At 40.2% G+C, this 12,788-nt stretch overlaps 1 protein-coding gene across 1 annotated transcript in view; it reads left to right on the forward strand.

Moving 5' to 3' along the window:
- The window catches only part of LOC109992770 (polypeptide N-acetylgalactosaminyltransferase 18), a 192,192-nt gene extending 187,795 nt beyond the window's left edge, over nucleotides 1-4,397 (forward strand). Inside the window, exon 11 of the mRNA XM_020645517.3 lies at nucleotides 648-4,397. Within this exon, the coding sequence (XP_020501173.1) occupies nucleotides 648-794 (147 nt within the window). The 3' untranslated portion in view covers nucleotides 795-4,397. The remainder of the gene's footprint in view (nucleotides 1-647) is intronic.
- Nucleotides 4,398-12,788: the final 8,391 nt, after the last annotated feature.

Consider the following 12,788-nt stretch of genomic DNA (forward strand, 5'->3'; position numbering starts at 1 on the left):
CCATTTGACTCTGCAGCTTTCCTGAGAAGAGGCTTGTATCTTTTACAGAATATATCCAGCAGATGATCAAGCAAGTCAAAAGATCTAAACAGTAAGACCAATTAAAAAGGTTTTTGCTGTAAATGATGGATCCAGTAACCACCCACTCGCTGGCAGGCATCTGTTTGAATGGCATATCTCGACATAAGTGTAATATGGTTTATACGAGGTCTGTTCCTTTAAATATTTGTTTTTGTATCTGGATCCTTATCCCTCTCTTTCTCCCTGTCTCCCACAATGAGGAAGTTGGACCTGCTGTTATGGATTGGAGAACACCGGGCCCAGGTGTTCTCCAATTCAGGGTGACGCAGCCACACCCACTGGCCCCTGAAACACAAAACAGCCCACCAGCAAAACAAGAAACCAGCAGTGTCGCACAATCTTTATCAAAGTCTCTCTAGTGTTGTCTTTAACAAATACTTCATTTTTCTTCATACGCAAAAAAACTGCAATAGTCCAGCAACAGATATTCTGTTTGTTGTAAAGATGTGAAATAATGCACTTCAACTGTGACCCATTATTTCCTATGACAGTATCCAGCTGTAATGCATTATTGCTTGTGAACTGTAAATCTAACTCATTCCGTCTGTTTGTATTTTTCTCTGCAGGGTGGCTCCATCCAGAACATTGAGTCTCAGCGTTGCTTGGAGCTGGTGGAGAGCAAACAGTCAGAGTTCACCTTCCATCTGGCCATTCAGGACTGCACTGATCAGAAATGGACCATCACTAACATACTGACTGTTCTCCCACAGTGACCACACTGACAACAGTCTGCCACTGGAGCACTTTGTGTTGTGATGGACCAATCAAGAAGTCCAGAGAGTTTAAGTGAGGAGCTTCAAACCTAAAAAAAAAAAGAAAAATGAAACCAAACCAGGTTCCACCGTCACAGAGTTCTGGTGCACTTAACAAAAATTAGACTCCAGTCAGAAGTAGGCTAAGTTGCTGACCAAAGCAGGGAATTAAGAGTCCAAAAAATGAGCCTAGGTGGCAGACCTATTTGTAACGAGAATCTGCACAGGAAAAAAAAGGTGTTCTTCAATCAGACATGGGCCATCAGTAACCTAATAACCGTTTTATAGCAATGACCCGAAGAGACACTCACAGATGGAGTTGGGGCTCTTAAAACTTCCCTCTCTGCAACCGGAATGAGAAATATAGTCGCTTGTTCCAGGGGACAGGCTCATGAAATCATGTGAGCACTGGGGTTATTGCAGAAGCAGGCCTGTGATGGATTCTGGGTCTCTGTCCTCAGTTAACACTAGGGCATGTACTAACTCAGTTACATCACACAATCACCAGAGCAGACTGCGGGAACATGTTCTCAATAGGTTTATGAGCAGAGGGAAAATTGCAGGGTGCGTGAATAGTATGTTTACATACTGCATACTGGTTGATTTGTTACAAAAAGGACATGGAAGAGTCAGGCTTTGAGTTATTAGAGTTACAAACCACTCGACTCCTGTGTGTTTGCAGAACACATGCCACAGATTTCCTCAGAATCACAAAAAAAGTTAGTGTGAAAGTGGAGAATAAGGACAGAGTGATTTAAATAGGCATTGTGAGGGAAACTCCTTTCATCAAAAGTTTCATAGTCTTGCTTGAGAATCCATTTGATTACATGCGCAGCTGTCAATCATCCTGGCAGACGCAATTTTATGGGGTTCAGCCACAGAGCGAAAAGATTAATCCAGAAAAGAAGATTTTCCGACTCCTGGCCCCTTTAATACCATCTCAAAACACAAAGCTTGCTCTTGCAGCACTGATACATTGAAAGTGGTGTGGAAACTGTGAGGGTTGAAGACGATAAAGCACACCTTAAAAAGCCCAGGCCAGGTCTGATTTCATAGAAAGCACATCAGTCTGATGAAAGTAGCTGTCAAACAGGTGATATCAGAGCTACCCTTCTGAGATGTACTTACTCTAAACTAGTCATATGATTGGTGCATCAGCTGTGTGTGACATCAAAAATAAACGTGAGGCAGACGCAAGATGACAAATTCATATGAACAATAAAGTACAGAAGAGGACTTGTTACTGAATTATCACATCAGCAAAATCAGGATTCTTAAGATATTTAGAACGGTTTGAATTCAAACACATTATTCAGATTTATTAAGAGAAAAGGGGGGTGGGGGAGGGGGGTAGCATTGAGATAAAACTTTTGGTCTGGAGTGCACAGGGTTGTGGAGCAGTTAGAATGTGGAGACCATTCATGTGTACAGGCAGCCAGCGTGAAGCCAGAAAGCTCAACCAGACCAATTTCCTCAAATATGTTTTCTCTTTTTATCCGTCTACTGCTGAAAGAATCCATTGTGCTTTATATTCTCTGGATCAAATTTGATGCATCTTCAAATCTGCAGGTACACACTAATTCACTGTTCCTGTGCAATGAGTAAACATTTTCAACTTTTAAGATTCACCAAAAAATACAGTAAACAATTAATACTAATTCGCTTAGCAATAGGCTACTTAAAGCTCCTGTGAGGAGATATTATCAGGTTATGAAACAGACTGAAATTAACACTGATTCCTCTATATGACCTCCAAAAGCACCACCAACAACATTGCAAATTTATTTATAGGAATTTTGAATGTTTGTTAAAAGGTGTTAGACAAAGCAGGTTAGCGCGAGCTGCAGGAACAGTCATGGTTTACAGTTTCCCCTGCAAAGATTCATATGCAGAACTGCAGAACTAAGAGCATGAGCGAGTGAATGCTAACATTAGCCAAACTAAACAATGACTGTAGCTCCGCAGTGTTTTTTTGTCAGGCAGTTGCTTCATGAAAGTTGTTCAGTTTAATCCTTAAACACATAGAGGGGACAACAAGAGATGGTATATCATTGATGACATTCTGATCCAGTGATAGGATCATTGGAAAAGAAATTAAATGACAGGTAAAAACACATGACAGAATTTTGACGACCCCATCCATCAAAATGACAGTGAGCAAGATAGTCTAACATCTGGATGAGATGTACCTGCTTTGCCCATAGGGGGTGCCAAAATCAACCCACATTCAAAGTTCCTTACAGGAGCTTTAAACTACCATCAACCCCTGATTTAAAAATTTTGATGTCTGTTTGAATACTTATTCTAGCTTGTATACATATTTTACAAAACACTCAAATAGTTCCCGGGCAGTCTTCCTGTTCCTCTCGTTTAAGGAGCTGGAGAAGGCTTCGGCCCTCAGTCCTCTGTAGAACACATTTTAAAGGAAGCAGCACCTGAAATGGGCTCGTCATGAAATTCTCCACCTACACACGTTGCACAAGGTCGAGCCCTTCTTTGTTAACAGGTTTGCTGGGAAACGCAGGACATTGTTCCTGAGTTGTGAATCAGCTGATGATTCATTTAAGAGAAGAGAAGTGAGCATTGCAAAGTGATGCTTTTATCATGTAACAGAAAGATTCTATTTGACAGCAGATGAGCATCCAAAGAGGACATTTTCCTTTTGAAAGTCTGCTGCTGTGTGGATGTGTGTGTGTGCCCTATCATTTTATTATTTTTCTATAAATGCTTTGTTCCCTTAGAGCTCTGAATAACGGCTATTCACAAGGTAGCGACTCTGCCAACGAGACTGTGAGCAGGCTGGTATTTCTTCTACATTTCTTAAGTGTACACTGATCCATGGTGGGAAGTTATTCTAAAAAATAAAAAAAAAGGCTAAATTCTTATCTTCCCATGCATGTCATTCTAAGAAATGTGAGTCCCATAGACGTGCAATAACTCATAATTGGACATCTATGCAGATCTACCAGTGTTGAATATGTCTCAATTCTGAGCGTGTGATGGGAAAATTTTAGCCCATCAGTGGTTGAGATACTAGTGTGCCTGGATGTATCTTTTATGTATGAATTAATTGATCTTTTCCTGATTTGACACATGCATATACTACTGATGAATTTACAGATTCCAAAAGTGACATGCTGTCATGACGCTTTTTAATTAAATATTACTGCTTTGCAATCAATCACACAATTATTCAAAGCCCAAGCCTTTGCCAATCTCCATCAATAATTCAACACAGACACAGGATGATGCTATTTATAATTAATCTGGATCAAAGCATTTGACAGTTTTCTGTTTCAATCACAGCCCACTGAGGTACCGATGAGAGCGACGAGCAGTGGAAACTTTTTTCTATCGGCTACTGTGTAGCATCTGTTAGCAAACCTTCTGTTGATCTTCTCTTCTTTGTGTGGCTCAGGTTTGTGGATCCTGAAATCTTTAAAAGTATCTCAATTTTTGGGAAACTGTTAGTATGTATCGAGTCATGAAAATGTCCAAGCTATTTTATTAGTGTATTTAAACTGAATATTTATAAACAGTAAAACATGAAAATGGCAAAAACTTTTCCTGTGTGACCTTTTCTTTCACCTCTGCTAATAATGAATATTCACTGGGTGAGTGTTGGGCTACTCTTGCAGATATGCAACAAGTGTAGGGACACAGAAGCTGAGTCTCAATCCAGGGGCTGAATCCACATTTGAAGACAGATTTCATGCTGTAGGCTGTCCTCTTTAAATGGAGCAACAGATGCATCCTACTTTTCCTGTGCCGGATGCAGCCGGTTGCATGACAATTCCAGTGAGAAAGAGGATCAAACTTTTGAACATAAATAATTATTTATGATGAGATACAAATGCTAAAAAAACGAACTGGGCATTGAAACTTTCAATTGATCTTTCAAATGAGAGGTGAAGTTAGGCCCTGTGTAGCATGTAGCCTTCATCTATTTTCAATTGTTTTCAATGAGTAGAGAGCGTTTGCATCAGCTGGTGGCCGCCTGGAGAAAAAGCGCAGCGCCCAGCATCTCTTTTCTGAGTGCTCTGCCGTTTTTAAGCGGCCGCTCTGTGCGTTCAAGTTGAAAATCATTCGACTGTTCAGGAAGGCGTCACTGGCGCTCTTTTTCATATGAATGTTATTCCCCGTAGTTTTACCGCCTACAGATCTGTGCCTACAGGTGTCTTCTACCCACATCCTCCTCACTCTTTGTCTGATTGGGAAATAAACTATCTCAAATATAAAAATCATACAATTAATAGTAACAGAGCAGTGTCGGTCATACAAAGGCCGTTGTCATAGAGACAGAAAAGACGAGCAGTGCTTTTCTTCTCAGCAGACAAGCGCTTCATACAAGAGTTTCCTGAGCGCACAGCAAGCACTTTTCTGCACTAGGTGGACACGGGGCCTAATGTGACATTGATTATGTTAGCCAGTTCCAGTGCATTTGTCCAGGTTGCTAGGCAACAGGAGCAGGGCTTAGGCTGTGTTCACGCCTGTCTTCTTTTTTCAACTGCCAGCACCTTTTTTACATACAAGCCTATGGAAAAAGCGCTGCGCCCAACGCCTTTTCAGTTGGTTCTCTGCACCCTCATCCGTTAACACCCACCGGCTGCGTTCTCAGTCTGCAGCATGGAGAGCACAGCCAAAGTACGGAGACAAAGGAATTTCCGCGGTAATTTTACAGATTCACTCGCGACATCACAAGATAATATGATGTACATGGTATAAAAGTCAATAAAAACCTTATAAACACATAAACAAACACACAAACGGTCGTTTTTCTGAACCTTCAAAACGGAGGGTATTATTCTGAAAATAAACCGGATGTTTTAATGTTGTTTCGGTGTCTGACCTCCCGTCCCTTTTGTTCTTTTCTGTGATAAATTGATGCGTCGTGCTCCGGCCAGCTCCGGCCTTAGTTAATAGTGGGGGTGTAGGGCGGGAAAAGCTGATGGAAACCCTCTGTAGACCGTCTCACTTTATTTTAGCCTGAGTGGTCTACAGGATACGAGGGCAGGGTTCTGTTTAGGCTGGGTCCTTTTCAATTCAAGTCAATTCAATTCAATTTATTTTGTATAGCGTCAACTCATAACAAGTGTTATCTCAAGACACTTTACAAAAAGCAGGTAAAAGACCTTACTCTTTGTCTGTTAACATTACAAAAGAGCAGGTAAAAAGACCTTACTCATTGTTATGTTACAAAAAGCAGGTAAAAGACCTTACTCATTGTTATGTTACAAAGATCCGGCCTATCCATCATGAGCACTTTAGCAAAGCAGCAAAAGTTACAGCGGTAAGAAAAATTGTTCTGGCAGGCCGTCAACCAACGATCTTGAGGAGCCTAAGAGAGCTCAAGAGCTCTCAGGAAAGTAGGTGGTTAGTGACTGAGATTTACAGATAGATACATGCAGTAATATGATGTACTGTACATGCACAGAGAGAGAGAGAGAGGAGCTCAAGGTGCCAGTTTCCCCGGTAGTCTAAGCCTATAGCAGCATAACTAAGAGCTGGTCTACACCAGCACTAACTATAAGATTTATCAAAAAGGAAAGTTTTAAGTCTATTCTTAAAAATACAGACTGTGTCTGCCTCCCGGACCCCAGCTGGAAGGCGGTTCCAGAGGAGAGGAGCGCGATAACTGAAGGCTTTACCCCCCATAGTACACTTGAAGACTGTAGGTACCACCAGCAGGCCTGCCCTCCGGGACCGCAACGCTCTCAAGGGACAGTACGGCATTAGTAGCTCCTTCAGGTAGGATGGTGCCTGGCCATTTAGCGCTTTGTAGGTGAGAAGAAGGATCTTGAATTCTATTCTAGACTGTATAGGGAGCCAGTGCAGAGAAGCCAGGACAAGAGTGATGTGGTCCCATTTCCTGGTTCTGGTCAGTACACGAGCTGCAGCGTTCTGGACCAGTTGAAGAGTCTTTAGAGATTTGCCAGAGCACCCTGACAAAAGAGAGTTACAATAATCCAGTCTGGAGGTAACAAATGCATGAACTAGTTTTTCTGCATCATTTTGCGACAGGATATTCCTAATCTTGGATATATTACGGAGGTGAAAATAGGCTGTTCTTGAAACTTGACTGATGTGAGAGCTAAAAGACATATCTTGATCAAAAAGAACTCCTAGATTCCTAACAGTGGTGCTAGATGCCAGGCTGATGTCACTAAGGACAGTTAAATCACTAGAAAAAGTCTCTCTGAGGTTTTTAGGGCCTTTTAGCACAATAACTTCAGTCTTGTCTGTGTTAAGTAGCAAGAACTTTCTGGTCATCCAGGTCCTAACGTCCTTAAGGCACGTTTCTAGCTGACATAACTGACTGGTGCCATCGGGCTTCATTGATACATAAAGCTGAGTATCATCTGCATAACAATGAAACTGTATGGAGTGTTTCCTCATAATATTTCCCAGAGGAAGCATATATAATGTAAAGAGAATTGGTCCAAGCACTGAACCCTGTGGGACTCCATGGCAAACTTTAGTGTGCATAGAGGACTCATCATTAACATGTACAAATTGAGATCGGTCTGATAAGTAGGATTCAAACCAACTTAGAGCAGTCCCTGTAATTCCAAGCAAATGCTCTAGTCTGTACAACAGGATCCGATGGTCAATGGTGTCAAAAGCAGCACTAAGATCTAACAGGACGAGCACAGACAGAAGTCCCCTGTCTGAGGCTAGCAGTAGATCGTTTGTAACTCTAACTAGTGCAGTCTCAGTGCTATGGTGGACTCTAAATCCTGACTGAAACTCCTCAAATAAACTGTTGTCATGGAGAAAGTCACACAGCTGTTTAGCTACCACCTTCTCCAGGATCTTCGAGAAAAAAGGAAGGTTGGATATAGGCCTGTAATTAGCCAGAGTTCCTGAGTCCAGAGTAGGCTTTTTAAGTAGAGGTTTGATTACCGCTACTTTAAATGCCTGGGGTACATAGCCTGCCAGTAGAGACGAATTGATCATATCTAATATAGAGTTGCTAACTAAGGGAAAAACTTCCTTCAACAGCTTGGTTGGGATTGGGTCCAAAATACAGGTTGACGGTTTCGACGCAGAAAAAATGGGATATAGCTCTGAAAGGTTGATTGGAGAAAAACAGTCGAGACTAATATCTGGTCCTGGAACTGTCTCTGCCGTATCAGACATATCCGCACCAGGTAAGGGCAGGAGATTACTAATTTTGTCTCTGATGTCTAAAACTTTGTTGTTGAAAAAACTCAGGAAGTCATTACTGGTGAGGGCTAGAAGAATACAAGGCTCAATGGAGCCATGACTCTCTGTCAGCCTGGCTACAGTGCTGAAAAGGTATCTAGGATTGCCTTTGTTTTCCTCAATTAGAGAGGAGTAGTAGGCAGCTTGGGCGTGACGTAGAGCCTTCATATATCTTCTATGACTATCCTGCCAGAAAAAACGAGATTCTACCGTTTTGGTCGAGCGCCATATTCTTTCAAAATTCCGCGACGATTGTTTTAGAGTACGGGTTTCTGAGTTGAACCATGGAGCCACTCTCCGCCGCTTGATAACCTTCTGTTTCAGGGGAGCAATCGAATCCAGAGTAACTCCCAGCGAATCCACTGCACTATCAACAAACTGATCTAGCTGAGAGGGACTAAAGCTATTATAAGGGTTTCCAACTGGGTTGAAACACGGTACTGAATCAAAAACAGCTGAAATGGCTTCCTTAAATCTAGCAACAGCACTATCCGACAAACTTCTAGAGAGCACACCTCTTCCAGGCAGAGGTAATTTTGGTAGGACAAAATCGAATGTAATAAAAAAAATGGTCTGATAGCAGAGGATTTTCTAGGAAAACTGTAAGGTTATGGATTTCAATTCCATAAACTAAAACAAGATCCAGGGTATGGTTAAAACGATGAGTAGGTTCGTTTACACCCTGGGTGAAACCAATAGAGTCTAATAGTGACATGAAAGCTGTGCTCAGGCTATCATTATCAACATCCACATGGATATTGAAATCACCAACCACAATTATTCTAGTACTGTTCAGGACTGAATCTGATAAAAATTCTGCAAATTCAGATAGAAACTCAGAATATGGGCCAGGAGGACAGTAAACTACAACAACTAGAACTGGCTGAAAGGTTCTTGAGACTGGATGTGAAAAACTAAGAACAAGGCTTTCAAAAGAAGAAAAATTCATGAGGGTGTTAAATTTTGAAAGATGTTACCACCTGAGGCAGATACAGAATGTTGAAAATTAAGGGCAGGATCAACAGAGAACAAAATGAGATCATTTAAGGAACAGGGATTGAGTGAAAAACACAAGTAAGAAAATGAATGTAAATGTACCCTTCTTCTCTTGGACGGGTGTTTTTATTATGTCATGTGGAAATAATAAGCCCAAGCAATGTCATATAATAAAAAATAAAGAAGATTACTACTTCCAAATATGTTACATTTATCTGAAGGCTTAGCCAGGTATATGGATGTTTCTGTGAAGGGTCAGTCATCTAGGTCATGGTACTTAATTGAATTCAAAAGGCAAACTGGACTTAGTTAAAGTTCTTGAAGAAGTTTCACCTGTCGGACATGTTGCTTCTGATGAACAGCATGTGAACCATAGTATACAAGGTTTCATCATTGTCAGGTTACAGTCATAAATCAAACACAACCACACAGTCACATAATATCATACTATGTACCGTATTTTCCGCACTATAAGGCGCACCGGATTACAAGGCGCACCTTCAATGAATGGCCTATTTTAGAACTGTTTTCATATATAGGGCGCACCGGATTATAAGGCGCATAGAATAGAAGATACTGCAGTCAAACGTTTGACTGGGGTTGCGTAATGCATCCACTCCTATTCTCCCAAACGTGGAGGGGAACTTTTCCCTGATTCAGTAAACACATAGTAAAAGAAACAGTCTGATACCACTAAATCAAACGTTAGTGCATTCACAATATAGTAACTCTCGAAATTGTTCATTCATTAGTGCATTCACAATAACTCAACGTTGTTCAAACGTTAATGTGCATATTCACAATATCTCCCAGCCTCGTTCAGTTGTAAACACGTAAAAGAAACACAGTCTGATACCGCTAATTCAAACGTTAGTGCATAACTCAACAATGTTCAGTTACGTATAACACGTAAAGCTCACTTTTTCAGTTCATTCCCCGTCCACGAATCCCTCGAATTCTTCTTCTTCAGTGTCCGAATTGAACAGTTGGGCGAGTACGGCATCCAACATGCCCGGCTCCCTCTCGTCATTATCCGAGTCAGTGTCGCTGAGCGCCGTGTACAACCAGTATGGATCAACCAATTAACCAATTGATCCATATATAAGGCGCTCCGGATTATAAGGCACACTGTCGTTTTTTGAGAAAATTAAAGGCTTTTAAGTGCGCCTTATAGTGCGGAAAATACGGTATATTACAAATGTCTGCTTTAAAAGAGAAGGGAAAAAAGCACAAAAATAAGTTATCTTTCTTTCAGTCTCTTCTTAAACAAATAAAGTGGCAGACGAAGAAAAAGAAGAAGAATATGATTTTTGTGGTTCTTTATGTAATGTGTCCTGAATTTTGTTTTGATTCTGTACTAAATAAAAATATGTGATTGTTTTACTAATTGGCAAAAAGTAAAGGTCATCACAGCTGCTTTAATCATGACTATTGAACCGTTTCATGCATGAATCATAAGAGCAAGGTTTTTGTTCTGTTCATTTTTTTTCTTCTTATTCATTTAATTATTTGTGTTTATTCCTCATTTTAAATAAGATACAAGTGTCCACTAGAGAGGGCATCATGCAACGCTTTATTGCTAGATTTGTCTTTTTTATTAATACATTAACAAAATAACATATTTTTTATTTTGTATGCGTTTGACTCCAAATTTTCATGTTTCATGTTCATATCATGCTGACTCAGGTGAAGAGAATCAATTTGAGTTCTCAATTTTGAGTTTTGAAGGTTTTCATCTTTGAGTTTTGAAGTCAGAAAAAAAAATGTCTGAGGAGATCAAACTAAGTCTGCAGATTTGTTTGAAGGCTGACAGAACAGAAAAACAACAGACATTTTATGAGAGAGCAACAACACATTGGGTATCTAGGACTTCTGTTTGTGTTGCTGTGGTAACACACAGTTAACAATGTTTATTTAATATTTACGAGAATTGTATCAAAGTTTAAAAACCTGGTATTTTGAATTCTTTAAAAAAAATGTACTTTGTGTTACACCCTTAGAAACTCTGTTGTGGTCAAATTAATAAAATAAACTTGTTTTTAAGCATTTATTTTAAAGAGTTTAGGACGAGTTAAGAATCAGGTCCATTAATTGGGATAATTGTACCTTTACTCTGAGAAGAGAGAAACAAATCCAAACAAGAACTCTTATTTGTGGTAAATGGACTGCAGGCTGTATTGCGTCTTCTGACTACTCATAGTGCTTTTACACCACAGGTCACACCTACACATTCACACACTGATGTAAAGTGGTACATAGTATTAGCTAATCCCATTCATATGCTGGTATGAACTCTCCCTCATTGAGAGATGCCCAGATCTACCAACTGAGCCCCTTATAGTCTCCTGACCACTCAGGGCCTCTGGTCCCACTTGGCCAGTTATACCACATTAGCAGAGGTTGTGATGTATAAACTGATCAGTATTAGGTATGAGTAGTTGTCTTGACCATCAACATGTGTCCTTCAGCTGGGGATCAAACCCCCAACCTTCCGATTGAAAGACGGCTGACTCTACCACTGAGCCACAGCCGCCCCTTCCTGCAACTGGTCCCTGTGTAATCAGTCCCATTTCCCCCGAAGGATGACGCCCTTTATTGTTATCCACCATCTATCCAGCCACTGTTTGTACTGAAAATACTGGATAATAATAACAAGAGGCATTATATAAATGTTAGCAGGTAAGAGAAATAAATGACATACCAATGACAAGCAAACTGTAATCCCTTAATAACATTGTCTTAAAAGTGAGGAAATAACTAATTAAACATGTTTTGATGTCGGTGAAAGATGAATGCTGTTCTGTGCACCTAATCAATATTAAAACTAAAGTGATTGAAGTCTTATTCAGCCTGTCTCGACTAACCTCTCTGTTCACTTCAAAGCTGCTGGTCTCTGGAGCTCAGGCATTTTCCTAAGTGTCTCCATCTCTGTTGAACCTGGAGTTTGACATCATGAAACATGTATGAGATGGCACTCTGAGCACGGCTAACATCAATCCCACTAATGCTGCTGTTTACTCTCCCACTGTCTCATAAAAGCCCTCGTTTGCATGCACACACATACACAGACACGCACACATCTTGCAATTTATGTCACCATTTTACAACAAGGAAATGAAACAGAAGTGGATGGTAAGTGTGATTCATGATTTCCGAGGTGTTAACGATGGGGGGGGCAAAGCGTTCAGAGATATGGATGTACTTTAATCTCATTATAAAAAGGCTGGTGTGTTCCAGCATCAGACAGATTCATCTCCAGTTATCCAAATAACTGTGACATTTTCATTTAATGCTTTAATTCTCATTTATGAGATTTTTATAAGATTACATTTTGTGTCTTTTTATAGGTCTTTTTCTGACATAGAGTCTTGTATTGTGTTATGGCTTTAGTAGGCTTAGGCAGTATTATAGTATAGTATTATAAATATCAATCATGGTATTAATGATGTGTGCTATTATTAGGCATAATATTTATATATTTTTTAAAGTGATCATCTTTGTCTATTTTTCACCTGGGTTTAATGTTCCCCTCTGACAAAACAACTGGCCCCAGTTTGGCCCCCCTCAGTAAAAGTGGTCTAGAACCGCCACTGAGAAGTCCAAACAGGTTATAAACTGTGAATGTTATCGCTACAACAGAAGATTTTGTTTTTTCTTTTACAAACCTTTATTATTATTGTTTTTTTTACAAATACCATAATATACCGTATACCCCAGTGAAATGGAAAGACGGTGTGAAAGTATTAAGAAATT

This window comes from Labrus bergylta, chromosome 7 (genome assembly GCF_963930695.1).
Source record: "Labrus bergylta chromosome 7, fLabBer1.1, whole genome shotgun sequence".
Lineage (NCBI taxonomy): Eukaryota > Metazoa > Chordata > Actinopteri > Labriformes > Labridae > Labrus > Labrus bergylta.